The sequence below is a fragment of the Gobio gobio genome (assembly GCF_949357685.1).
Source record: "Gobio gobio genome assembly, chromosome: 18".
Lineage (NCBI taxonomy): Eukaryota > Metazoa > Chordata > Actinopteri > Cypriniformes > Gobionidae > Gobio > Gobio gobio.
This window is the reverse complement of record NC_137111.1, coordinates 42,615,113-42,642,543: the sequence shown is the minus strand read 5'-3', so window position 1 is coordinate 42,642,543 and position 27,431 is coordinate 42,615,113. Positions and strand designations below refer to the sequence as shown.

The 27,431-nt window shown below is 39.0% G+C and overlaps 1 protein-coding gene across 1 annotated transcript in view; it reads left to right on the top strand.

The window, feature by feature from the left end:
- mdga1 (MAM domain containing glycosylphosphatidylinositol anchor 1) overlaps positions 1 to 27,431 on the top strand; it is a gene marked incomplete at both ends in the record, with an annotated part of 286,007 nt that overhangs the window by 167,485 nt on the left and 91,091 nt on the right. The window contains 3 exons of the mRNA XM_079843317.1: positions 18,715 to 18,984; positions 24,838 to 25,167; positions 26,947 to 27,243. Coding sequence (XP_079699443.1) covers positions 18,715 to 18,984; positions 24,838 to 25,167; positions 26,947 to 27,243 — 897 coding nt within the window. The remainder of the gene's footprint in view (positions 1 to 18,714; positions 18,985 to 24,837; positions 25,168 to 26,946; positions 27,244 to 27,431) is intronic.

Here is a 27,431-nt window from a genome sequence, read left to right as displayed (position 1 = left end):
CAATTTCTTTAAAAAAAAAAGTCATGTTTGTTGGTTTGTTTGTTTATAATGTCCACATATCAAGTTATGTTTATCACTGACCTTATTTTACTCAAATAGGCAGAGAAACAAGCGCACTGCCATGCTTAGAATATTGTGTTAGAAATATACAGATCTACATCAAAAACTGAAGTTCAATGGCACCGCTGGCGAAGAGCAATACGCTTATTACTTATTGTAGAGTTAACGAAAGTTACAATGTAAACCCGAATAAGTTATCAGTTATCAGGTAATTAGTTACATACATTTTTTTAAGTTAAGAAATGTAAAGTTTAAGTAAGCAGAACTTGCAGATTTGTATTTTGTACACATACATTTTAATTGCTCTTAACGTGAAATATTTGAGTAAGCTAATTCATACACAACTTCATACAAAAAAATTATGTAATCTCAAATATTTTTAGTGGTGGAAACTTGGCTAGCTTTAACTAGCTAATTCAATAAATGCTACCTTGCTAAATGACCTATTGGTAAGCCCCTCCCCTCGAACGCATGATGAGCCAATGGCAGTTGAGTATCAGCTGCACCTGAAATCGGACATCTTTAGGTTTCAGCGCCATAGAGAAACATTGGAAGATCCGAAGCTCTCATCGGTTTGATGGAGTTTATGCTACAAAAATGGTAAAACGATGTTCCTGGGATACTGTAACACTGATTCCAGGTATCCTGAGAGGATTTTCTAGTTGTCATACTCTCATTAAGTTACAATTAAAGTCACAATTAAAGTTAGTGAGTCCATGCTAACGTACAAACCCAAATATCTTACTGTTCTCACGCCATGTACAGTGTAACGTTAGGTCAAAAACACATAAACGAGGGTCTACATTTCAGTGCCTCTCCATAGGCTATTAAACGGGTTAACCTTACCATGCGGTACATGAACAGTGATCCTGGATGTTGTCCAAATTAATCTTTTTACCCACCATATTCAGTTTAAAATCTTTTATGTATCCCTCCATGGCATATTTAAGTCCCACTTGAATGCTCCTCGACGTGAGGTGGTCCTTCTGTGTCCAAAAACATTTTGGGACAAGGCTTTCTCGCTGACAGCTGTCATTGTAAGACAGTTAGCACCTCCATTTGTTTCTCCGAGTTAGCAACAGTATCTAAGGGTGGGGCAGGGCTTACCGACAGCACAATTGATAGTTACCCTTTTAATTGGTCCTCAACGAGAATTCTGATTATTCGCTAATAAGTATGGTTATAGTACACAGTTAATCATACGGTATGCATGTTACTGACCATTGTTTTAATCTACTCGCATCAAATTCAAAATACATTTTTCTGGATGTACTGGATTTTATTCGGCACCGTGATGAACATCGCAATGCCGGGTTTGCCTACACTGCCGTCTTGTTCTGCGTGCCATCTGGATGAAGATAAGGAGCAGAGACTGCACAGCGAGTTGTTTTGACAGAGTTTAGCGTTTTGGAGAAGAGAAAAACTCAGAATAATGTCACGGAGGAAGCAATATTGCCAAAATACCATTATAATCATATTATGAGGGTGCATGTAAACGCACTGACTGACAGCTGTCATTGTAAGACAGTTAGCTGCTACATTTGTTTGTCAGAGTTAGCAACAGTAACTAAGGGGGGCGGGGCTTACCGATAGGTCAGTTGTTAACACAATGCTTTGATAGCATAGCACTTGCTTGAATGTGTAATATAAAACATTTAACATTTTATATCTGTTCTCAAACTAAGCTAATGCTCCACTCATCACCCCAGACCCCCCCCCCCTCACACCTAACAGAAACTCTTCTAAATTAGCATAACAAAACATTAAAAACTTCTAGATCTCCCGCTTAACATTAATCTTGCACAAAAGATTAACATCATATAACGCTTAATTTTAGCATTTACTGTCCCTTTTGAATGTCATGGCAAAGCATACTGGGAAATAGAAATCCCAGCCCAGTTTCAGTTAAATATAAGTTTGTCTAAATGAAAAGAAACAAGTTCATTAAAAACTCAAAACAATGAAACAATGCAGATTACTTAATGTGTCGGTTTTGTGAACTCAAAAGAAAAAGAAAGTTATAAATACTCATAAAAGTTCATTTGATTGAACTAATTTAATGTGAGTTGACTCTACTTTTAGCGTTAGGGTTTACAGTGTATCATGAGCATTGTAATGTTTCAAGCGGATGTCATTCATAAATCCATAAGAACACTGCTAAAAAGGCGAGGGGCTACATAAGGTCTATTTTGAAAAACCCAATATACAAACCCATAGGATAAGCTCAAGGGAACGACTGGGAAAATTAGTCTTCAGGGTTTTGACGTCATCCCCACTCTATAAATAAGTAACAAACAACTTAACAAAGATTATTTGAAGATAGACTCCTGTATGTCAATCAGTCATACGTATTTTAGGTGTAAGGTGTACCAAACCCCCTACTTTAGTGTGATGTAATGTAGACTCATATTTAGTTTTATTGGTAAGACTGAAACTTTTTGAAAACAATCCCATTTGAAAGAATCCTCATTATTTGTTGACAGTTTTGTCCATTAATTCAAAATGACTCCACTCAGTTAATTATACTTTGTACACACACTGTTCCCTGACTGGCACTTTTGCAAGTTTGCTTTACAGTGTGTTTTCTCTGAAGTGCTTTTGTAATCTCCGTAGGCTGTCTTTGTTCATGTCTAGAGGGTTTGAACGCAAATGGTTTGTTTGTAGCTCAAATTACGGGGGTGGATTTCTGGCTTCGGAAATATGTTAATTAATGCAGTGTGGGTTAATGTGCATCGCTTAACATGTGCTAGTGCTTTAGGGGTCATTGTCTCCCTGTTAGGATGTGTCTAATAAAGGGTTGGTTAAGCGTTGGTTAGCTGTGTTAATGTATCTCTGTCTCTTCCTCTTTGAGCCATTAGCTGCCAGTAATTGGCTGGGCTTAATTGCACAAGCCAGGTCCCCACGGCAATAGAGACGGCGGATGTCCGATCTCTCTATACTTGTTGCTCCGGTGACACACACTCACACACACGCACACACAGCTTCACTGTTTACTGACGCATCTTCCGTCTATTTTTGCGTGAGAGAGAGATAGATAGATAGAGTCTTTGTTCAAAGTAGTATACTTACGTACTACTCTCTGCAGTATATATTATGTAGACTGTATATAATATGTGCATTTTATGTTTGCATATAAAATACCTGGGATGACCTTCTATATTTGATGAGATGTACAGTAAACTATACTGCATCCCATAATTCAATGCACTTGACATCCATTAAAATGAACATAGCACTATTATTTTGTATAGTTTTCTGGTTAAAATATCTGTAAAATAAGTGTTTTAAACAAGATACATTTACCTGTGAAGCAACACTGCATAAGATATTAAGGCTTGTTTTTCAGACAATATACTGTATCTTTATCAGTATAATTGTTTTTTCTATTTTCTCTTACTGCTCTGGAAGATTTCTTCTCTTGATTGACGTATAAAAGTGTTAAACAAGTGAAAAACATCTGTGCGGTAAGACAGAATACGCTGATATTCAATAATAGTCTATGAAAACGTATGCAGTGTTGCTTCTCAAGTAAATTGATCTTATTATGAGGATTTTTAGGTATTTTATTTTACTGAAAAACAAGCCAAAACTCACTAAACCTTTTTTCTTTCCCCACTAAACTGGATTAAAACATGTGATGATAATGCTGCCTCTAGAGTCTGATTTCCAATTTGACCAATGAATCTGGAATTATTACTGCTGAAATGTTCTTTTTTGGATCTCATTGCATAGGTAAACGTTAAGCCATTTCTTCACAAACTTAAAAAAACCCCACTCTTTTATTTGCAATATAATAACTGCCACTCACATGCAAGGTGATGAGGTCATGTTCATGTGATGACAAGGTAGCATACTAGAGTTTGAAATGTTTATTAATTTCATATATGTGACCCTGGACCACAAAACCAGTCATAAGCGTCATTTAAAAAAAAAAGAGATTTATACATCATCTGAAAGCAGAATAAATAAGCTTTCCATTGATGTATGTTTGTAAGGACAATATTTGGTCGAGATGCAACTACTTGAAAATCTGGAATCTGAGGGTGCAAAAAAATCGAAATATTGGGAAAATTGCCTTTAAAGTTGTCAAAATGAAGTCCTTAGCAACGCATATTACTACTACTAATAATTTTTAAATATATTTACGGTAGGACATTTACAAAATATCTTAATGGAACATGATCTTTACTTAATATCCTAATGATTTTTGGCATAAAAGGAAAATCAATAATTTTGACACAAACAATGTATTGTTGGCTATTGCCACAAATATACCCGTGAGACTTATGACTGTGTTTGTGGTCCAGGGTCACACAGTCACAGACACACACACACCCCTGGGCCTCGCACATCACGTTTGCACAGGGCCTCGCTTCCCCCTTGCGACAGTAATGTATATATATATATATATATATATATATATATACACTCAAAAAAAAAAAGGTTCTATATGGGACCAAAAATGGTTCTTGGCTCGTAATCATAGGGGAACCTTTTTTAGTGCTATTTAGCACCAATTTTAGTGCCTCAGTGGTTCTTCAGCGGTTCTTCAGAGGTTCTTCACCGGTTCTTTGACTAAGGTGCTATATAGCACCTCTGAAGAACCGCTGAAGAACCACTGAAGCATTTTTGGTGCCATATAGAACCTTTTTTTAAGAGTGTATATACCACAAAAATATATGTGTGTGTGTGTGTGTGTGTGTGTGTGTGTGTGTGTGTGTGTGTGTGTGTGTGTGTGTGTGTGTGTGTGTGTGTGTGTGTGTGTGTGTGTGTGTGTGTGTGTGTGTGTGTGTATATGGCCTGTGTGGTCCGATCAAACAGACGAGCTATTGTAGCACAAATAACTCAAGAAGTTTATGCTGGTTCTGATAGAAAGGTGTCAGAATAGACAGTGCATCACAGTTTGTTGCGTATGGGGCTGCATAGCTGCAGACCAGTCAGGGTGCCCATGCTGACCCCTGTCCACCGCTGAACGCACCAACAGTGGCACGTGAGCATCAGAACTGGACCACAGAGCAATGGAAGAAGGTGGCCTGGTCTGGTGAATCATGTTTTCTTTTACATCACTTGGATGGCCGGGTGCGTTTGTGTCGCTTATCTGGGGAGCACATGGCACCAGGATGCACTATGGGAAGAAGGAAAGCCGGGGGACGCAGTGTGATGCTTTGGGCAATGTTCTGCTGGGAAACCTTGGGTCCTGCCATCCATGTGGATGTTACTTTGACACGTACCACCTACCTAAGCATTGTTGCAGACCATGTACACCCTTTCATGGAAACTGTATTCCCTGGTGGCTGTGGCTCTTTCAGCAGATAATATGCACTGCCACAAAGCAAAAATATATATATATAATATTAATTTGACTTTTTTTTTAGTAGGAGCCAGTATACAGTGTATACAGTGTTTCCAGTATGTAATATGTAGTAGTATCCTGTCTGAACATAGCAATGCTGGTGGAGCTGTGGTGCTCACGTGGGTGATGTGGTTTTGAGTTCAGCTCTGCGACTTTCTATTCCCCACCCATGAATAAAGTTTTTATCTTTAATTAACCAGTGGGTCTGATAATGTGAGAAACGGTGACACCTGACCTTTATACGACATGGATCTCTTCCATATGCATGCAAGAACACAACTGTGACTTATCTATAGCAAAGCAGATTTTAAAGTGTGTCTTATGCATAGCAGAGATCAGCTGAGGGGAGATGCGTCTGATATTGATCAGTCTGTGACTCGCTACACACACCTGCCGGCCCTTACCATCAATACACAGCACTAATACACCACCAGGTGTAATGAGGATGAATGGGCGCTGCGTGTGTGTGTGATGTACACACTCATTTCCCCTTGGGAGAGGACATTTGCCTCTTTGTCTGTTAAAGGGTTAGTTCACCCATATAGTTCATCATTTACTCGCCCTCATGTCGTCGCATGTATGTTTTCTTCTCCTCCTGAATTTTCCATACAGTTACAGTTTCAAATGACCAAAGCTGCAAAGCGCTAAAAAGGACAATGCAGGACAACTTAAATTTATAGCAAATTGTATTTATTTATTTATTTATTTAAGGATCTGGCATCTCCATGACCAGTGTTGTGCAAGTTACTTCCAAACTGTTATACATTATAGATTACTTGTTACTGTTATTTAAAAGTAATGCTGTACCTTACAATATTACTGTCTCAGAATGGTAATGCATTACATTACTCCTGTATTACTTTTGAGTTACTTTACCAAAATAACTACAGAAGTAGAACTTAACATTCGAAAATGACAAAATGTAGGCTACTATAGAGCATTTTATATCCAGTAGAAGGTGATATGATGTAGCGTAGCTAATGAATGTGGGCTATTCAGGCTACTAACAATATAGCATATAATTGGCAAAGTGAAGGCTCAAGACAATGCAAGAAAGACAGACAGAATCACAAACGATCCAAGTCTGTTAAAAGTATGGTAGAGGTAAAGTGATTATCTGGCAATATTTGGGAATAGCTTGGGTCTATTCATATTAGACACAACAGAACTGTATGTAAACTCTAATGCCATGACAAGATGCACATTTGTTCTTTTCTTATTGTTGTCATTTTTTTATTCTCTTCGAATTTGAGAGGTTCACAACACAAAACCGTCATGCACAAAGTGCAAGAGATGTTATTTTTTTAATTGCCAGTGCTATTTCGCGACGTCGATTAGTTATTTCGGTTTTAGACAAAGGTTGCATTTGACTAGCCTGACTAGCCAGACCCACATCACGATGTTGGGTCTGGGAACTCCCCATTGGCAGGGCTCAATCCGAGGGGAGGGATAAATGGTTGTCTTTCAAATTCCCTCTGCACGCAATAGGATAGCGCTACAACCAACCAGAGCAAGAAGAAGGTGAAGTGAAGCTAGTTGATAGATTAAACTTTCGCCATATCCGGTCGGCAAAGGAACACATCTTCCTTTCTTAAGAATGACTTCAGTGCCGTTCTTTTCTCAAAGAAAAGCTTAACTCCAAGTCTTCCAGAGTCGTGGCCAAAGCCGATTCGAAAGACCGCTGTTCGTCAGCTTCTTTGTTTACGAGTAGCACGCGGAACCAACACAACTCTGCCATCATTATGTTAAGCCCACCCACCGACTCTATACACGATGTGATTGGCCTGACCAGAGTTTGGTTTTTCCAGCTTGCAAGCCAACGGAGAGTTGCTAGACGACCCTGGCTGCAAATTAGATTTGCTGCGGCTAGGGTGAATCTATAGCCTGACGTTGTTATATTCAATTCTAGTCAGAATATGAGTCTGATACTGCTCCGTTGGGCTGTGATTATGGGGCGTGTTTCAACCGAACCAGGAAATACCTCAATTGGATAGACCTACAACCAATCAGAGCAATGGAGCGACGCATAACGCCCCCCCCACACACACACACACAGTTTTGAGTAGCAATTGAGCCGGTTTTGTTGTGAAAACTTGGCAACCCTGTCTGCACGCACGCTAGAAGAAGTGAGTGTAAACAATGTTTGCCAGTGATGTAAAAAATTATTTTAGGATACACAGAGTACTTACCAACACAATCATCATTTTTGAGAGAAATAGTAAAGGTGAATGCATATAGGAACAAGTTCTCTGTTTAGGATTAGAACAAATTCAACCCAAGCGCTCTTTGGTGACGTGGATGATTACGTTACTGTTGATCATCTGTCCATCATCGTATAAAGCCCGCCCTGACAATTTGATTGGTCCTACCAGCTTCTGTTTGGGCATAGTTGCTCCACAACGGATCAAGTCCAGACCGAACTTCCCAAACTCAAATGTTGTGGGCGGGGCTGAGTTCGGATGGCATCCAGGCTAGTGAGTCTATATTTCTAGGCTAGCATTTGACTGCATTTGCATTTGACTATTACGTTCATCTTGTCCTTATCTCTGACAAACTTGAAGTAATGCGCATGCGTCCATCTCGCCAATGTACAGTCTTCTTCTGTCATCTTCATCCATTAAGCCTTGTTTATACTTTCGATTGGCTCCACAGCGCAAGCCTACGCTGACTGCGCACGCCTCGTCCGTTTGCGGAGGTGTTTATACTTGAAGCGCTCACCGTTGTGCTATTCTTTGAAACAACAGAGCCTTTAAGCCTTCTTGAGCCGCTTTTCCAGCGCGAGCACAGAGGCCAAAATCATGCCTCACGGCACTCCTGTGAAACCCGCCCTTGTACGCCTTCACTGGACTATGTCACACAATACAAAGGTACACCAGAAAGAGGGAGATGAATGAAATAAATCACTATACAAATATATCAGAAGCTGTCATTTAGTCTTTTTGTACAAACTTGGACACCACATGCGGCTATTGACTGACCATGAGCAGGTAATAACTGTTTACATTTTTCATTCATTAATGTGTCGCAGTCTTGCTGGGTTTTTTTTCTTTCTTTTTTTTTGTTGAACTATTACATTTTGGGCTAAAAGTGTGTTGTAACGCGAGCGTTACTGAACATGTACAGAGAAAAATATTACTGAAAATTGATTAGTAATGCCTTACACTACTGCGTTACAGCAAAAAGTAATACGTTACTCTAATGCATTACTTTTGTAACGCGTTACTCCCAACACTGTCCATAACTCTACAGTGAGCAAGTGGTTTGGAGAGATTTTTGTTTAGTTTCGTTTAATTATTTAGTTTTGTGTTGTTTATTCGTTTTACTCTTTTGATTGAAAAGAGTAAAAACATTATTGTAATAACATTTGTTTAAAAAAACATTGTTCAAAAACGTTTTAATTATTTTATTTAATAGTTTAGTTTATTATATTTTTTATATAGTTTTATTTATTTATTTATTGTTTTGTTTTTTGCTTTACTCTTTTGGTTTGAAAAGGGTTTGGGATGACATAAGAATGATTAAATAATAATACTTATAATACTTATAAAGTAAATAATACTCCTTTAGTGAACATCTATTTACTTTTCTGTAGTAAATAAATGCAAAGGAGAAACTAAATGACAAATCGACATATAGACTGATAAATATGCATGTTTACCCAATCAAAATCAACCTGTTTTCTAAATGTGATCAAAAGAAAAACTTTAAGACAAAAAAAACAAAAACCATTCTGATATCGGTATGCTCATTGGCATGCTGATATGATTTATTTAACAGCGCTAATTGAGACAGGCATCATTAAATAAGACAGGATAAATTGCTTTAATTATGTTATTGTCGTGTCTAACATTGCTGAGTACTAATTACTTTTCATCTGTTGCCACGGCAGCATGGCTCCGATAGCCTCGTTAATCTGCCGTGCTGTTGCGTTACTTCTCTTTTATTTTTTCCGTGGTGAGGCCATCAGTGATTGACGCATGTGATTGACGGATGTGACACTGAAGTGGATGAACAATCCTGAAAGTGACATCCTTCACAAGAGACAGAGAATGCTTTCCGAGAAGAGGTTTGGTCGTGTTTATTACGTCTAAATCCTTTAATAGAATCTTTCTAGGATAAACTCGGTGACTGATATACGAAAACCACAGTCGTTGAAAGGTTCATACCGTCTGCTTTGTTTTCTGAGTCATGCCTTTGAAATAATCAGTACTTATTACTTCTGAATGGCAATTCCAATAAAGAGCGCATGTTTATTTTATCAGTCTGTCTAGGAAAAAGTTGTGTTTACCGAATTGATACAATAAGTTCAAGGAAAGTTTGTCGGGTTAGCAGAATCAAATCTAAAGATACTCTGAAGCTCCAAGTAGAAGGTAACTAGATATCCCGGTGAACAACAATATAGTATGCTTTGTTCTGAGTTATATCTGTGAAATAATCTGTTCTTATTTCTTTTAGAGAGATATTGATTTTAATCAAATTTTTTTTACACATTTTCTGCTTTTTTCGGTGCTTTCATCCATTCACTGAGACTGCTGTGCTATTATTTCAATTAATTTCTACACCCCGGTCTATTACTGTGGTTTAAGGCTGGAAACCCGCTGCTGCTTTTTTTAAATACCAATAATCAGAACAAAAAGCAGCTGGAGGATAATGTGTGAAATTTAATTATTTATCTGATTCCAGTGTTATTCATTAGACTCAATTAGACTGTTAAGCAGTAGAATCTTTTAGTTTGAAGGAAAAACTTTCTTAGAAGCAGACAGAAAAAACACAATTTAAAATGAATGTGCACCGTGTAAAATAGATGTGACTTACCAGGCACATCTCTACTGAATTTACCACTCTCCTATTCTGTTTTTATGCTACAATTTCAAAAGGTCAAAAGGTCATGTTCTGTCTAGATGTGAGGTGGGATTGCAAGCGCATCGGCTTTCCCAGGCAGATTCATCCTGCATGCGTCTGCAGGCAGAAGGTGATAGGGTATAAATAAGTATGATCTATTTCAGATAGATTCACCCTTAACTCTTTCCCCTCCAGCCACCACCAGGGTTTTTGATAATTTTCACAAAAATGTAATGGCCCATTGAATATTTTGTTGTATGAATATCTGAGCATGACCCTCAGCTTTTAAACAAAAAAAAACTGTTTTATTCAAGCTTCATGCATTCCTTTTTAATCAACACTTCAATATGGTTAAGTAAAAAGAAAAGCAACATTTTGAACAAAAAGCTGAGAAAATCACGTTTTTGTCAAAGACTACATCCAGATCAGATTCAGAGCAATGATCAAAACACAGATGGAGTAGATCGAGTCCATCAACACCCCTAATGCTTGCACAGTCCCAGAGCTCGTCCTGGGTCCACATTTCATTCAGTAACATTAGGCAGTTTTGATTTATATGATGTTTAATGTTGATAATCACATTATTTTACATATGCATCTGCTTACATACGATCGTTTGTTTTTTGCGTCTTCTTCGCTTGTGTTTTGATCAGGAGATTCTGTACTCATTCAGAAGATGCGTAATTGTGCGTTTACACCGCCGCCAGTGAGAGGGTCAAAATACGCTCTGGCCGCCCTGCCAACGATAGAAAGTGTCGTGGATGCGCTGACGCTCTGGCGTTGATCGAATGCATTGTCTTTTTTTAAACTTTATTTAAAGGGGACAAACCAAACAATCATGTTGATCAGCATTTGTGCAGACTGACCACAAGTAGGGTACAACAGTATAAGTTAACCTCATGAAATCATAAATAAAAAAAAAACAGATCGATGGAAAGAACTTAATTATAGTTACATGTTTGCTAACGCAATAAACAATTAAATGCCATTTGTGTGGTGTGGCTTTTGTGTTCATAGTTAAGTGCTATAATTTCAACATGCAGTTTATAGGAGACGTTTGCTAGCCTTGGTCTTTAATTAACATTAACATTCATTTGTGTGCAGCCTACATTACATTAACTGTCCTGGTTGAAGTGCAGCATTAATGCAATTGGTCAAATCGGTGTTGTTTTGAGCAAATTAATTACATTCCCGCTGAAAAACAAGCGTTCTAGAGCGGAAATGTTGCCTATAAATAGTGTTGTGCGCCTTCTTACCAAACCCGCAACCGCAATGATCAACCTCTCCTCCATTTTACTAGGGAACTGATGTGGAACCGGAACCAAAGTTTACAGCACTGCGCTCTTTGGAATCCTCTCAACCGAAACACTTCTACATTCTGATTGGTTGCCGCCGATTTCATTACCATAAAGTTGACCTAATTTCAACTCTCCTCGACGCTCAAATTGTCCAAGACCTGCCCCGCCGCTCTCCCCAGAGCTCGATGGCGGCTCCCATTGAAAATTAATGACTTCCGGCCACTTTGACGCTCTTGCCGGTGGCGGTGTGAACGCACAGTAATAGTGCCCCCTAGCGTTTAACAGTGAAAACACGGAAACCTGTGTTTGGCGGGGAAAGAGTTAAATAGCACATAAAACCAAAACAAACTGTGGTTGGTTGCTTAAGGTGTTGGTCAGAAGGATTCTGACACGAGCGGCAGGATGCGACACGACAAAAGCAAATAGAACCCATTATAATCAGTGATATTGTCTACACTGGATGCACGACAACAAATTCCCTGACAGTAAATTGATGCCCCATTGTATTTCAAGTGCTCATTCTACTTATGAAGGACAATGGATTTGCAATGGTCACTTTGTCACGTCCAGAGTGTACAGCTTCTAGCTGTTGCGGCTGCACATCCATGATGCGAATCTCCTGTTCCACCACATCCCAAAAATCCCCGACTCCATTACACCACCAGCAGCCTGAACCGTTGATACAAGACAGGATTGATCCATGCTTTCACATTGTTTACGCCAAATTCTAAACCTATATCCCGATGTTGCAGCAGAAATCAAGACTCATCAGACAATGCAGTGTTTTTCTAATCTTCTGTTGTCCAGTTTTGGTGAGCCTGTGTGAATTGTAGCTTCAGTTTCCTGTTCTTATCTGACAGGAGTGGCACTGGTGTGTTTTTGGCTGCTGTAGCTCGTCTGCTTCAAGGTTGGACGTGTTGAGCGTTCAGAGATGCTCTTCTGCAGACCTCGTTTGTAACAAGTGCTTATTTGAGTTACTGTTGCCTTTCTATCAGCTCAAACCAGTCTGGTCATTCTCCTCTGACCTCTGGCATCAACAAGGCATTTTCGCCCACAGAAATGCCGCTCATTGGATATTTTCTCTTTTTCGGAACATTCTCTGTAAACCCTGAGATGGTTGTGTGTAAAAATCCCAGTAAATCAACAGTTTCTGAAATACTCGGACCAGTCCGTCTGGCACCAACACCCATGTCACATTCAAAGTACCTTTATGATGTCTTAACATGTTCCCCGCATTGTCAGTTCTCTAGTCTCATTCTCATCTTACAGTTCCACATGGTTATCTCACTTCCTATCATCTTATCTTAAGTTAATTTCTTTGAACTGAAATTGCCTTTATCTATTTGTCTCTCTGATTTGTTTGTCGAGCACAGGAGTGCAGCAGTTTGTAAAAGCGGTGTAAACTCAGTAAAACACATCAGTCCCATTATCGTGAGACAACAGTGGACTGATGCTGCACCGTCCCCTTCGTACCGTTCTGGGAAATTGAAGCGATAAATTCTTTCCTCCTCAGACTCTCTCTTTCTCTTTCTCCGTCTCTGTTATTGTCCCTGTGATCTCTCTGTTATTTGTAGAACAAATACGATTCTTGTATGTGGCTGAGAGCTTGTAGAGCTGTTGGCAGTAGAGAAGCCCGAAGCCCCTCCAGTCTGGTGCTGGACTCCACCAGGATCAACTGCCTCCATGTAGAGACATGAGATTTTAGCAGGTCAGATAAAGAGATCAGGTTTCTAAATTAAAGTGCATAATACTTTTTATATAAACAGTTTTTTGTTATTTAAACTTAAACAATCTTTCCACCCACTCCCACGTACATTTTTGTATGCTTTATTTATTTATTTTTTTATCATTTTGATTTTGGGGTGAAGTTCGACCCATAAATGTTCTCAACAGGTTACGTGAGATTCACCCTTTAAGAACAATCTCCTATTTTTGGGATTATCCTGGATTGTCGTGCTTGTGGAACATAAAATTTAAACCCCTCTTGGATGATTAAATGAAGGTCTCAGTCATACTGTATTAACATCTCTTTTTCTCTAAAGGGTTAGTATTTTAATCTCTGATTGATTTCAGTCTTTCAAAATTTCATGATTAATTCCGTTTCTTGCCATTACTTGCCATTTCTTGAGTGTATACATACATACATACAGTGTTGGGGGTAACGCATTACAAGTAACTTGAGTTACGTAATCAGACTTTTTTCACAAGTTACTTTTTCACATTTATTTGACTGACAGACTCCCATGTTGAGAAAAATGCTGAGACGTTCTGTGTAAACATGATGGTTATTGTAGTTCTAGACTAAATGTGAGCATTTATTCATCTCACTTGCACAATAAAGATTCAGTACTCCTCAAAATGAAATCAGTCAAATGCAAAATCTGAATGTATGCAAACCTCCAATAATTAAATGTAAAAACTGCTGTCCGTAACTTTTAGCGTTCTAGTGGTTAATAAAAAGAACATTGCAGCCGGAGCTACTTCTCTCTGTTCATGTCTATGGCGAGTCACGCAGGGACTGTGCTCCTCCGCCGCGGTTCCTACCAGACCGGTCTGAAATAGTCCCAATATAAACACTTATTATAAGTGTACCATAATGATTCAGGGTAAGACAAAAACACGGTTTGGGAAATGGATTCATGTTGTATATTCACATTATACAATTTTTGTAAATCTTGAACACAAAAAAGTTACGGACAGCAGCTTTAAATAAAACAAATATCTTTTTATGCATCTAATCTACCTTTATTGACCAATGTCTTTCTGCTTACCTTCGATGATTCAGAAAAATCATGAGCAAAAAAATAGATTTTAAAATGTTAGATGTTAAAACTTTTTTTTGCCTGCATCCTATTCTTCCATTATCCAGAATGGTAGTACAGCTGAAAGGTTTGTTTGAGCTGAAAAAAAAATATATATAAACATGCAACATATATATATATATATATATAATAATTGTATCTGGAGTCTGAATAATTTTTTGGTTTGACTGTATTCTCTGAAATCAAAACTTCATAGTATACATAGTTTGGTTTATAAATCTTGTTTAAGGATGTTTGGATTTTTTTTTTTTTTTCTGGATGACAAGCCAAAAATACTGATGATTAAGGTATTTATTGTAAAAGAGTGTTGCATGTTTATTGGCAGGGTTGTCTTTTTGTTTTGGAACAATTTCTCCATTTCGTGATACATTTTTAAAACTCAATGAAGGCATTTTTGAATCACTTCTGATGCTCTTTTATAAAATAGTATTCAACTATTTTGGATCAGTTTTAATTGTGCTCAGACATTGGACGAGAATTTCTGGCATTAAATATGGGATGTTTTGCAAGTCTGTTCAGAGCTCAGATATTGCCAATGGCAATTAATTTAGGTAGATGAAAAGCACATTGGCAGGTTTTCTGCCTTCTAATTTGAGTCATTTATTTTTAACTAATGAATTTATGATGCTTAACAGCAATGTGGTCTTGTTCAGGTATGACAGTTCTAGACTGCAGAGATAATGAACACAGATGGGAGTGATGTCATTCAGAGACTGTGGTGAGCTGTGTGACACATAAGAGAGGTCGATGCCAGGGTATGCAGGTTTGAATCTGGCCTGCGTCATGCACTGATGTCATTTCCCATTCCCATGATAAAAAACAGATTGAGAGATTCAGATCACATGAGGATTTATGTGTTTTTGTGCCACTGTTAGAAACAGGGAAATTGTTTTTTTTTGCAGCCATCCATGTATAATGTAGTATATTACATTTTATTGTTTCTTTGCAAAGGCCATAAAATGAGAAACTCAAGTTCAGTTCATTAGGTCGTTTATTAATTGACATTCATCCTGAAGAGTGGATTTCCTGAAGGTTCATTAATTGTATTTTTCTTAACAATACATGATCATACACAAAATAGAAGTTGAGTGATTGTGTAAGTGTATTTGATTGTTGTATTAGATGAACAGTATGTGCACTTTAATAATATCACCGCTGCAGTAATCACTTTTATTATAAGGCATAAGGACACAATGCTATTATTAATGTGTGATTTTGACTGTGAAATTCATTTCTGGCTTAATGATCATTTGTTCAATCATGTGATGAAAAATGTTATATTCATATTTCTAAAGAAAATGTAGATGTGGCTGTGGTTATAAATGAAATGTATATTTTAAGACCCATAAAGATATATTGTTTTCATTGTGACATTATTACAGAATTATATCAAAATTATTCAACCCCCCGGAGACTAATAATTTATAGATGTTTATAAAGATACAGAGTTAAAAAAATAAAGTATCTATAACAGTTTAGTGGCAAATTAATAATTTGATAATATCAATATATAATGTAATGCTTTTGAGTTACGGGATTTTTTTGTTATACAGCTATGTCATAATTATTCAACGCTGCTGTTTTTAAGTCACTTATTTGTATGGTATAGTACAAAATTATGTTAAAACACAAGTAAGCCTTTGGAAACTCTATAACAAAACTGAATTAGCTTGTGCTGTTACACGTACATACATTTAGCTCATGCATGTGCTAAAGTTGAGTAGCAAATACGGCCAAATCAGAAGAGTTCTCACAAAAGCTATAGAATGTTTGATCAGAGCAACTGAGAAAAACCCTCAATTTACTGCCAAAGACTTGCACAATGACCTGATGAAAGGAGGAAAAAACATTTCAATGCAGAGTATAAGAAGAACAGTAGACTAGCATGGACTTCATGTTTGGACATCTTGCCGAATGCCACTCTTGACCAAGAAGAACATTAAAGGTGGACTTGAATATGCTAAAATTCATTTGGATAGACCTGTTGAGTTCTGGAAGAATGTTTTTTGGAGTGTTATGACCACAATGGATCAACGGTGCGAAAAAGGCACAGCTTAGCAGAAGAACACCATCTCCATGGTCAAACACAAAGGCGGTCCAGTCTTGTTATGGGGGTGCTTTGCTGTTGCAGGAAGTGAAAATCTTGACTGTATGAAGGACATCATTAATTCTTTGAAGTATCAAGCAATTTTGGCAAAGATGGCGATGCCTTTGGTGTAGATACTGAAGCTTGATGATCAGTGCACTTTCCTGAAGGACAGCCATCCCAAAGTATACATCCAAATCTACTTAAGTTTGGTGCAGTGATTAGTTCTAGACTGTTCTTGAGTGGCCTTTGCAGTCTTCAAATTTAAATCTCTTTGAAAATATTTAGTGGAATTTAAAGAAACCAGTGGTAACGTGAAACCAAAGACTATCAGTGATCTGGACTCTTCGAGGAATGGGCCAAGGCTGCATGTCCACCAAACCCTAGGTGCTCTGCTGAAAACGCCTTGCTTGAGAGCGTTTTGGCAGCGCAGCGTTTTTTTCAGTTGAAAGCGCTTTGCTTTTTATGGTATGGAATATCCGCAGAAGTGTTACTAGTATCTCATTTCACAGATAGTTGGTTTCTGGATATAAAAAGGCTGATACGATGTAAAATGTTCCGTTATTATGCCTGTGTCATCTGTTGAGGTTATTCACGCAGAATGTGGCAGTTGGTCAGTGTTGTATTTGTCCCGCCCCTCCTCCACTGTGATTGGTCGGCTGAAAAAAGTGACAATGATGAGCGCTGTGTTTTAATGAAAGTTGAACGTTCTTCAACTCTCAGTAAAAAATGTAGAGCGTGAAATAGACGCTCAGCGCCTCGTGCCGTTCTAAAAATGTGGCGCTCCCATTGAAAACAATGGGATACATCAGCCATGTGAAAAAACGCTTTGGTGGACACACGGCCTTACAGGCAGTGTTTATTGGAGGTTTTAAAGAATAAAAGATTATGCACAAAATTTTACTTTTGGGGGTTGTATGAATACGAATGTTTAGAGCCAATTCGATTTTTTAAATTTCTCATCAACTTTACGTTCTCAGAATCACTCAAATGTGTATTAATAAACTTTCTATAATCGTTTACTGATGCCTTTATTGAATTGTTTCCATAAAATTTTGTTATTGGTAGCAAAATGTCTCGCAGGTCAAGAGGGTTGAATAATTTCAATTGTATATATTAAAGGTCCCGTTTTTCGTGTTTTTTTTTAAGCTTTGATTGTGTTTACAGTGTGCAATATAACATGTGTTCATGTTTCGCGTGTAAAAAAACACAGTATTTTTCACACAATTTACTTATCTGTATACTGCTGTTTTCACTGTCCTCAAAACGGCTTGAAAGATTTCCCTGTTCTATGAAGTCCCTCCTTCAGAAACACGTAACGAGTTCTGATTGTGCCAGCGGTTCCCGTGTTGTGATTCGACAGCAGCTATCTCTAAGTACAGCGTCCCTGGGAAAGCCAAACAAAGGTGACTTGACTCCGGGATGAAAATAACAGCGTCTCGACGACATGGCGACAAACAAACTATACAAACGCAACCGAACACAACACTTCCTCTTATCCACGCGGGAGCAACAAGACCACGCCCCCTTTTCCGCGTACTCTTGTGGGCGGAGGTTAGTCGACAAACTGTTCTACTGACGTAATTAAAGCAGGATGTACAGAGATGTAGTCCCAACCGGCCGTTCGCTGTAGGCTTTGAAAGGGAACTTCTGTTAAATAAAAAATCTCGCTTGGCATTGAACTTTGAGCGTTATAATTTTACAGGTATTATATATGCTCTTACAGCAACATTACACACTAACTAAAGTTTGAAAAATGGGATCACGAAGAACAGGACCTTTAAATCATGTTTTCCTTTTCATTTTGGGGTGACATTATCATGGGATATTTTGATGAGCAATCATGGCAATGAGATAAAGTTGAAAATGTCCGAGGTGTCCTTTCTTAAATGCAGTTGCTGAGGTTAAATCAGCTGACGGGACACTTTGGCCTGAAACAGGGAATCAGTGAAGGAGACACTGTAAAGAGTCTGTCATGGTACTTAACTTGAGTTATGTGTCATGTTAAGAATAGCTGTTAAGTTCTTTACCCAGAATCAGTGAAGAGGTGATTTTTCATGAAATGTTATTATCGATGGTAGTATTGATCCTCTTGACATGTCGAGACACTTCCAGCTTTGAAGTGTTCACATGTTGAAGCAAGACCACCTGCACTCATTTTGTTCTGCTCTATTCTGTAAATGCAAGACTCATTAATCTAGACATAAAGAGGAAGAATGATGCACTCTTTTGTTTGTTGTCTTTCAATTCCAGCACCCCCAGCTCTTAAGCTGTCTGTGAACGAGACGTACGTGGTGGACCCAGGCCAAGACGTCACGCTGTCGTGCGAGGTAACATCTGGGTTCCCCACGCCTACAGTCACCTGGTCGCGGTACCCTGGGTCTCTCCCTCAGCGGTCCGTGATCCGCGGTGGGTCCCTCACAATCTGGTCCGTCACTCCCGCTGATGCCGGTATCTACAACTGCACAGCCGTCAACAATGTGGGAAACCCTGCCAGAAGAACCGTCAGCCTCCTTGTGAGATGTAAGTGTGCTTGTTTGTGCACATGTGCATTGCATTTTGAATTTGAATGTAAGAACGTAGAATTTTTAAATGGATGGATGGATGGATGGATGGATGGATGGATGGATGGATGGATGGATGGATGGATGGATGGATGGATGGATGGATGGATGGATGGATGGATGGATGGATGGATAGATAGATAGATAGATAGATAGATAGATAGATAGATAGATAGATAGATAGATAGATAGATAGATAGATAGATAGATAGATAGATAGATAGATAGATAGATAGATAGATAGATAGATAGATAGATAGATAGATAGATAGATAGATAGATAGATAGATAGATAGATAGAGGACGGATGGATACACAGACAGATAGATAGACAGACAGACAGGCCGACGGATGGATGGATGGATACACAGACAGAAAGGCGGATGGATGGATGGATAGATGGATGGATGGATACACAGACAGATGGATGGATGGATGGATGGATGGATGGATGGATGGATGGATGGATGGATGGATACACAGACAGAAAGATGGATGGATGGATAGACAGACAGACAGATGGATGGATGGATGGATACACAGACAGAAAGACAGATGCATGGATGGATAGATGGATAGACAGACGGATGGATGGATGGATGGACGGACGGATACACAGACAGAGATAGATAGATATATAGATAGATAGATAGTGGACGGACGGATGGATACACAGACAGATAGATAGACAGACAGACCGACGGATGGATGGATGGATATACAGACAGATAGATAGACAGACAGACCGACGGATGGATGGATACACAGACAGAAAGGCGGATGGATGGATAGATCGATGGATGGATACACAGACAGACGGATGGATGGATGGATACACAGGCAGAAAGACGGATGGATGGATAGACAGATGGATGGATGGATGGATACACAGACAGATAGATAGACAGACAGACAGACCGACGGATGGATGGATGGATGGATGGATACACAGACAGAAAGGCGGATGGATGGATGGATGGATAGATGCATCGATGGATAGATGGATAGATAGATGGATGGATGGATGGACGGACGGGCGGATACACAGACAGAGATAGATAGATAGATAGATAGATAGATAGATAGATAGATAGATAGATAGATAGATAGATAGATAGATAGATAGATAGATAGATAGATAGATAGATAGATAGATAGATAGATAGATAGATAGATAGATAGATAGATAGATAGATAGACAGACGGATAGGCAAGCAGATAGATAGATATTCAAACTCTAATTCGTCTTGTTGGGTGTGGCCAATTCAATTCAGATTCACGCTCATGAACTGAAAAGGCGCCAATTCTTTAGTTCTGAATTTTACACAACCCCACACTTTCCACCTTTAATGGCTGAAATATTAGTTACATCTCAAGCTATCAGATTCAATTTAAGTTTACATATTCCTCAGACCGCTTGATTGACATGCATTTGAATGAGTTATGACTTCCTGTCTGTCTTGCACTTAGCAGAAAAATTGCAGAGCCAGATTTCTTCATATGTATGCGTGGGAGCGTGTGTTTATGTGGCGTGAGCGTGAGTTAGCGGTTGAACTGTAATTAGCTCTCTTGGCAGTGTGTGATTGTGTTAAACTCCTCAAGCCGAGAGGGTGATTCAGGAACGGCTGCCATAACGCCTGCCGTTCATCAGGGCCTGGAGCTATTCTTAGCCTCTTTAATCATTTTTATTTACTCCAATTAATTTGAGAGGAATGGAGGTAATTAGCAGTCGAATCGTCTTATTTCGGAATGTGAGGGGTGCACACTGGATCCGTCTCTGTTGACGGTAATGAGCTCGCTTTGTGTCAAACGCACACGCAGGTGCCACAGACGCCTGAGCGCAGCCAATCATCCAGGTAAGGCAGCCGTCTGTTGAAATGCAGGGCGCTGAACATATGGCGCTAAAGTTTCTGTCTCCACCTGCAGGGTCGTTTTTCATACTGTCAGAGCATAAACACGTGGCTAAGCTGTTATAGTTATGAATTGTGCTTCTGTACTAACAAATTACAGCAGTAAGGCTGGGAGGGTGCTTGGCTGGGTTTGTGATACTGCCTTTGAGCTCATTATTTTCATCTTTAAAAGCAGTTTATGAGTCATTATTTTTATCATGCAAATTGTGCTTTTCCCCCCTCACGATTACATCCACTGTTTGTGGTGAAGCAGACCTCTGAGATGGTTTCGCAGAAATATGAAGGACTGTATTAATATTCTTAACCCTCTGGTACTGTTCGCGTGTCAGTCAAAAATGACAGATTTTTATAGATCTAATAATATTTCATCTACATTTTTATCTAGTCTATGTTTCTACACTGGAGTAACCGTCCTAGAACTATTGGCTGAAGTACCCAGATTTTGGCGTGTTCACACCTCAGGAACTAGGAACAATTTTAGTTCTAGGAACTCCTAATTTAGCTCCTACTTCAGAGTAGGGTCTCACCCAGCACAGAAGGAACTACCAGTGATGTAAGTGTGCACTGATTGGCTGAGCGCATCCAAAACGCCAGCACCCGCCATTTAAAAAAAAAAAACATCTACACACACAGATTATAGCCTATATATTTACTCCAGAAACTAACTCTACGAACATGGAAAACAGTGATAGATGGACCTCTCAACCTTTACGCTAAAGAGAAAATCCAACGCAACTTTGACGGGACCAAGCAAAACATGAATGATTATGTATTTCTGCTAAGCTAGCGACATTGGACTTCAACCAACGCTAATACTTTTTCATATACGGTCTACTTTCTTTGTATAAAAGTTCTATCTAAAAACGTGTTACACAGGACTGTTAAACAGATCATAAACTAATGAAGATGGAGAAAGTGAGAGCTGTGTGCTCAGGCTCTGGCGTTCTACTAAAGGTCCGCCACACTGCCAAAATAAAAGTCACAACAAAACGTCACTTACTCCACTTCAGAGTTCCTACTGACAGTTCGAATGCAACCAGGGAAATGTTCTTAGGGGAACTTTTAGTTCTCGGGGAACCACCCTGGAGGCTAGTTCCTAGAACTACCCGGTGCAAAAGCCTCTATATTTATGCAGTACTTATAATCCATGTATTCATGTTTTAGGCATATACCTGCAAATTAAATTTCTAACTTAAACTGTCACAAATCTTGAATGCTTTGGAGCACAGATTTAAGTTTGGTCTCTTTTTAAATACGACACTTGGTATTATTGCTAAAGTGATAAAAAGTTTTTAAAAAAAGTTGAACATTTAAAATTTTACATTTATTGTTATGAAAAATGCACAAAAAGAAAATGTAAAATTTTTATTTGAAAAAAAAAAAATTATATATACAGTGAGGAAAATAAGTATTTGAACACCCTGCTATTTTGCAAGTTCTCCCACTTAGAAATCATGGAGGGGTCTGAAATTGTCATCGTAGGTGCATGTCCACTGTGAGAGACATAATCTAAAAAATTAAATTCAGAAATCACAAAGTATGATTTTTTAACTATTTATTTGTATGATCCAGCTGCAAATAAGTATTTGAATACCTGAGAAAATCAATGTTAATATTTGGTACAGTAGCCTTTGTTTGCAATAACAGAGGTCAAACGTTTCCTGTAGTTTTTCACCAGGTTTGCACACACTGCAGGAGGGATTTTGGCCCACTCCTGCACACAGATCTTCTCTAGATCAGTCAGGTTTCTGGCCTGTCGCTGAGAAACACGGAGTTTGAGCTCCCTCCAAAGATTCTCTATTGGGTTTAGGTCTGGAGACTGGCTAGGCCACGCCAGAACCTTGATATGCTGCTTACAGAGCCACTCCTTGGTTATCCTGGCTGTGTGCTTCGGGTCATTGTCATGTTGGAAGACCCAGCCTCGACCCATTTTCAATGATCTAACTGAGAGAAGGAGGTTGTTCCCCAAAATCTCACAATACATGGCCCCGGTCATCCTCTCCTTAATACAGTGCAGTCGCTCTGTCCCATGTGCAGAAAAACACGCCCAAAGCATGATGCTACCACCCCCATGCTTCACAGTAGGGATGGTGTTCTTGGGATGGTACTCATCATTCTTCTTCCTCCAAACACGTTTAGTGGAATTATGACCAAAAAGTTCTATTTTGGTCTCATCTGACCACGTGACTTTCTCCATGACTCCTCTGGATCATCCAAATGGTCACTGGCAAACTTAAGACGGGCCTGGACATGTGCTGGTTTAAGCAGGGGAACCTTCCGTGCCATGCATGATTTCAAACCATGACGTCTTAGTGTATTACCAACAGTAACCTTGGAAACGGTGGTCCCAGCTCTTTTCAGGTCATTGAGCAGCTCCTCCCGTGTAGTTCTGGGCTGATTTCTCACCTTTCTTAGGATAATTGAGACCCCACGAGGTGAGATCTTGCATGGAGCCCCAGTTCGAGGGAGATTGACAGTCATGTTTAGCTTCTTCCATTTTCTAATGATTGCTCCAACAGTGGACTTTTTTCACCAAGCTGCTTGGCAATTTCCCCGTAGCCCTTTCCAGCCTTGTGGAGGTGTACAATTTTGTCTCTAGTGTTTTTGGACAGCTCTTTGGTCTTGGCCATGTTAGTAGTTGGATTCTCACTGATTGTATGGGGTGGACAGGTGTCTTTATGCAGCTAACAACCTCAAACAGGTGCATCTAATTTAGGTTAATAAATGGAGTGGAGGTGGACATTTTAAAGGCAGACTAACAGGTCTTTGAGGGTCAGAATTCTAGCTGATAGACAGCTGTTCAAATACTTATTTGCAGCTGTATCATACAAATTAATAATAAAAAAATCATACATTATGATTTCTGGATTTTTTTTTTTGGATTATGTCTCTCACAGTGGACATGCACCTACGATGACAATTTCAGACCCCTCCATGATTTCTAAGTGGGAGAACTTGCAAAGTAGCAGGGTGTTCAAATACTTATTTTCCTCACTGTATATACTGTGCACACTGAATGACTGCCTGAGGTAAATGTGATGCTATACGTGACATTGTTTACAAGCTGTTTTATTGACGTATTTCCGCCGTTGAAACACTGATTGAGTGAATACACCACATATGATACGTTTCAGGAAATTGTAATGTATCCTCAACATACCTTAAGATATTAATTCATGTTTATTCTTTAGGAAGAGATAATCGCGCTCACTCGCGTACCACGGCCTGAACTGACACGCCTGTACAGTGATCAGTCTCGTCACATTAAATAGCGTTAAAACGGCATTTATCATTTGAATTTTGCGATAAAATGGACTGAATACTTAATATGTTGGTGTGGGAGCTCGGATTGAAGTGTGTTCCGCGCTTAAAAGAAGCCGACTGTTAACTGTTAAAGATTGCATTCAGAACCACACGGTACACACGCGCACCGAACCGAAAGCCCTGTACCGAAACGGTTCGGTACGAATACGTGTACCGTTACACCCCTAATATATATATATATACAGTATAGACAGCTCTGGAAAAAATTAAGAGACCACTCCAAGTTCAAAAATCAAGTGTCTTAATTTTTTCCAGAGCTGTATATAAAATTTTACTCTAAAACTGTGAGAAAACAAAGCCATAGATCGAAAGGAGCTGTGTTCCAAATTTGAGGTTTGCTCAAAAAATTACCAAAATAGTAAAACAAATAAAAATAAAATGGCACCAGAGGGTTTAACATTGGGTCTGTTTGAAGTCAACATTTTAAAGGATTAAACTTCTGAAACCATTTTAAGCCGCTTCCGTACAGACTCCATTCAGTCTCTCTGCAGATTCATAGTTCTAGGATTTGGTGTAGTCATAACCCAAACGCTTCTTTCACCTTGATCACATGTCATCTTTTTCACTCTCTCCGTTAGCCATGAAGAACCTAACATTTCAGATCACGCCGGACTCCAACAAAGACAGCGAGAGCATACAGATGGGTCGAGACCTCAAACTTTCCTGTCACGTTGACGCACAGCCTCAGGACAAGGTGAACTACACCTGGTACAAGAACGGAGTCCTCATCTTCCCCACCGACAGTCTCATCGTGCTGCGCAGTGACCCAGACATGCCGCCAGGTACCAGCAGCCTGGAAATCGTGGACATGAAGTTCAGAGATCAGGCCACCTACAGCTGCGTAGCGAACTTCCCTGGGAGCAACGTTCCTGAACTGCGAGTAGACGTGAACATCACGCAGAGCAGCGGTGAGAGTGATTGTAATACTAAAGACACTCTGGGTTTAAGGCCTCAGAGCTTTTAAAACTCACTTGCTGTGCTCGTACTGTGAAATGGCCCTTTGATCTGGTACCTTATGCTTGTTGCTGATGATGTTGTTTGCTTGTTAAAATGTGATTTTCTTTGCTCACAAACATGAAAGACCCCATGAAATGGTTTGATGAGCGTTGTTTTCTTTCCAGTGTATTTCCCATTGAAACAGCATGTTGGAAACAAGAGTCTGTCTGTCTGTCTGTCTGTCTGTCTGTCTGTCTGTCTGTCTGTCTGTCTGTCTGTCTGTCTGTCTGTCTGTCTGTCTGTCTGTCTGTCTGTCTGTCTGTCTGTCTGTCTGTCTGTCTGTCTGTCTGTCTGTCTGTCTGTCTGTCTGTCTGTCTATCTATCTATCTATCTATCTATCTATCTATCTATCTATCTATCTATCTATCTATCTATCTATCTATCTATCTATCTATCTATCTATCTGTTCAAACTAAGGCTCATTACCCTTAAACTTTTACACATTGAGAGCTTATCTTGACAAGTGTTTATTTTCCAGTTGTCAGATTATTTTTTAATATCTACCATTGTGAATTATGCTGGATTCTGAGCATTATGGTCAGATAGCAAGCTTAACCATTTTTGAAAATGAAAAATAAATGCGATCCCTTTTTCCATTTATATATATATATATATATATATATATATATATATAATATAAAAAACAAGGCTTTATCTACTTCCATAAAACTTGAATGTACTGCAACCTCCATAGACCAATAATTGGTTAGTTTGCTGATTGCCCATGACTTTTATCAGAGAGGTTAAAGGGTCTGTATGCCTCATGGGTAAAGAGTGATAACGTTGGAATGGTCCTTCTGTTGGGTTAGTAGTAAACTGTTGAATTCTGGGAAATTCAGACGCCCTCATGCATTTGAGTCCTCTCTGATCTGCTCCCTCTCATCTCAGCAGGAAGCAGTTTTTTCTGAGTTCCTCTTCTTTTTTTGTTCTTGAAGTTTCGACCTTCTCTGGACTTACTCTCTTTTTCTGACTGCAGTACCAGCCATGATCAATCGTATCATCCGACACTCTCTTTATCTCTTGCGTTTATGATCTTTCTCTCCTTTGGTTTGAAGTCTGTCCATCCTATACGGCTATTTCTTTTGTATATTTTTTCCTTTGTGTTTTGTTGTTGGTCCAGTAGATTTAACACAGTAGCTACATAAAGTATTTACACCCCCCTATTTTTAATAGATTTTTATTGCATCACATTATTTGTCTCTTTTATGTAGTGTTTGTTTGGCAGCTTACCCTGTTTAGGCAATCAATCAATCAATCAATCAATCAATCAATCACTATGGCAACTGAGTAGTCATTTTTTGCAAGTATCTCTAGCCTTAAAATGTTTTGAGTCCTATATCCATTTAAATATTGTTTTTATTTTTTATAGCTAGACTATAATGCCTATTGTTTGCCCATATATAGATTTAAAATATGGTACTTAAACAAAATACAATTAAAAATGTTAAATAATAATAATAAAAAAAGACATAAAATGGAATAAATTGTTTAATTTGAATCAATATCTGCTTAATCATGACACCTCATCTCTTGGCACCTCTTCAAATACATTTTTCATAAATATAGGTTGTGAGCGTCATGGGTCACTGAAGCTGAAGTTACAGTTGAATGTTTTGGTATTTTAATAGAAAAAACTGATTATCTCATAAAATATATTTAATATAATAATATATCTCTTCCCCTTTTTCCAGTCGTTCCCCCTGTTCTGAGCGTGCCAGTCGGAGGGGGTGTGGTCAATGTCAGTGAGGGCGGTACTGCAGAGCTAATGTGTTTGGTCGATGGTAAGCCCCGCCCACCCGTTCTTTGGTCTCGTGCCAACAAGGACCTGCCCATGCCATCGGGGGATTGGGTGGTGGAAACACGCGATGGACGCTTGCGCCTGACCAATGTGACGCGGGACATGATGGGAGCGTACCGCTGCCAAACCGCACCTTACAATGGTCTGAACATCAAACGGCGACAGGCTCAGGTGCAGCTCAACGTGGAGTGTAAGTGTTTCAAATGACTAACTGACATATATATATGTATATATTAGGGGTGGAACGGTTCACAAAATCCTTGGTTCAGTTTGTATCACGGCTCTGTGGTCACAGTTTTCGGGTTCGATTCGGTATACATTAATGTTTTTTTTCCTTTTTAACACTTTAGAAATACCGTACATCAGCATAAAATATAT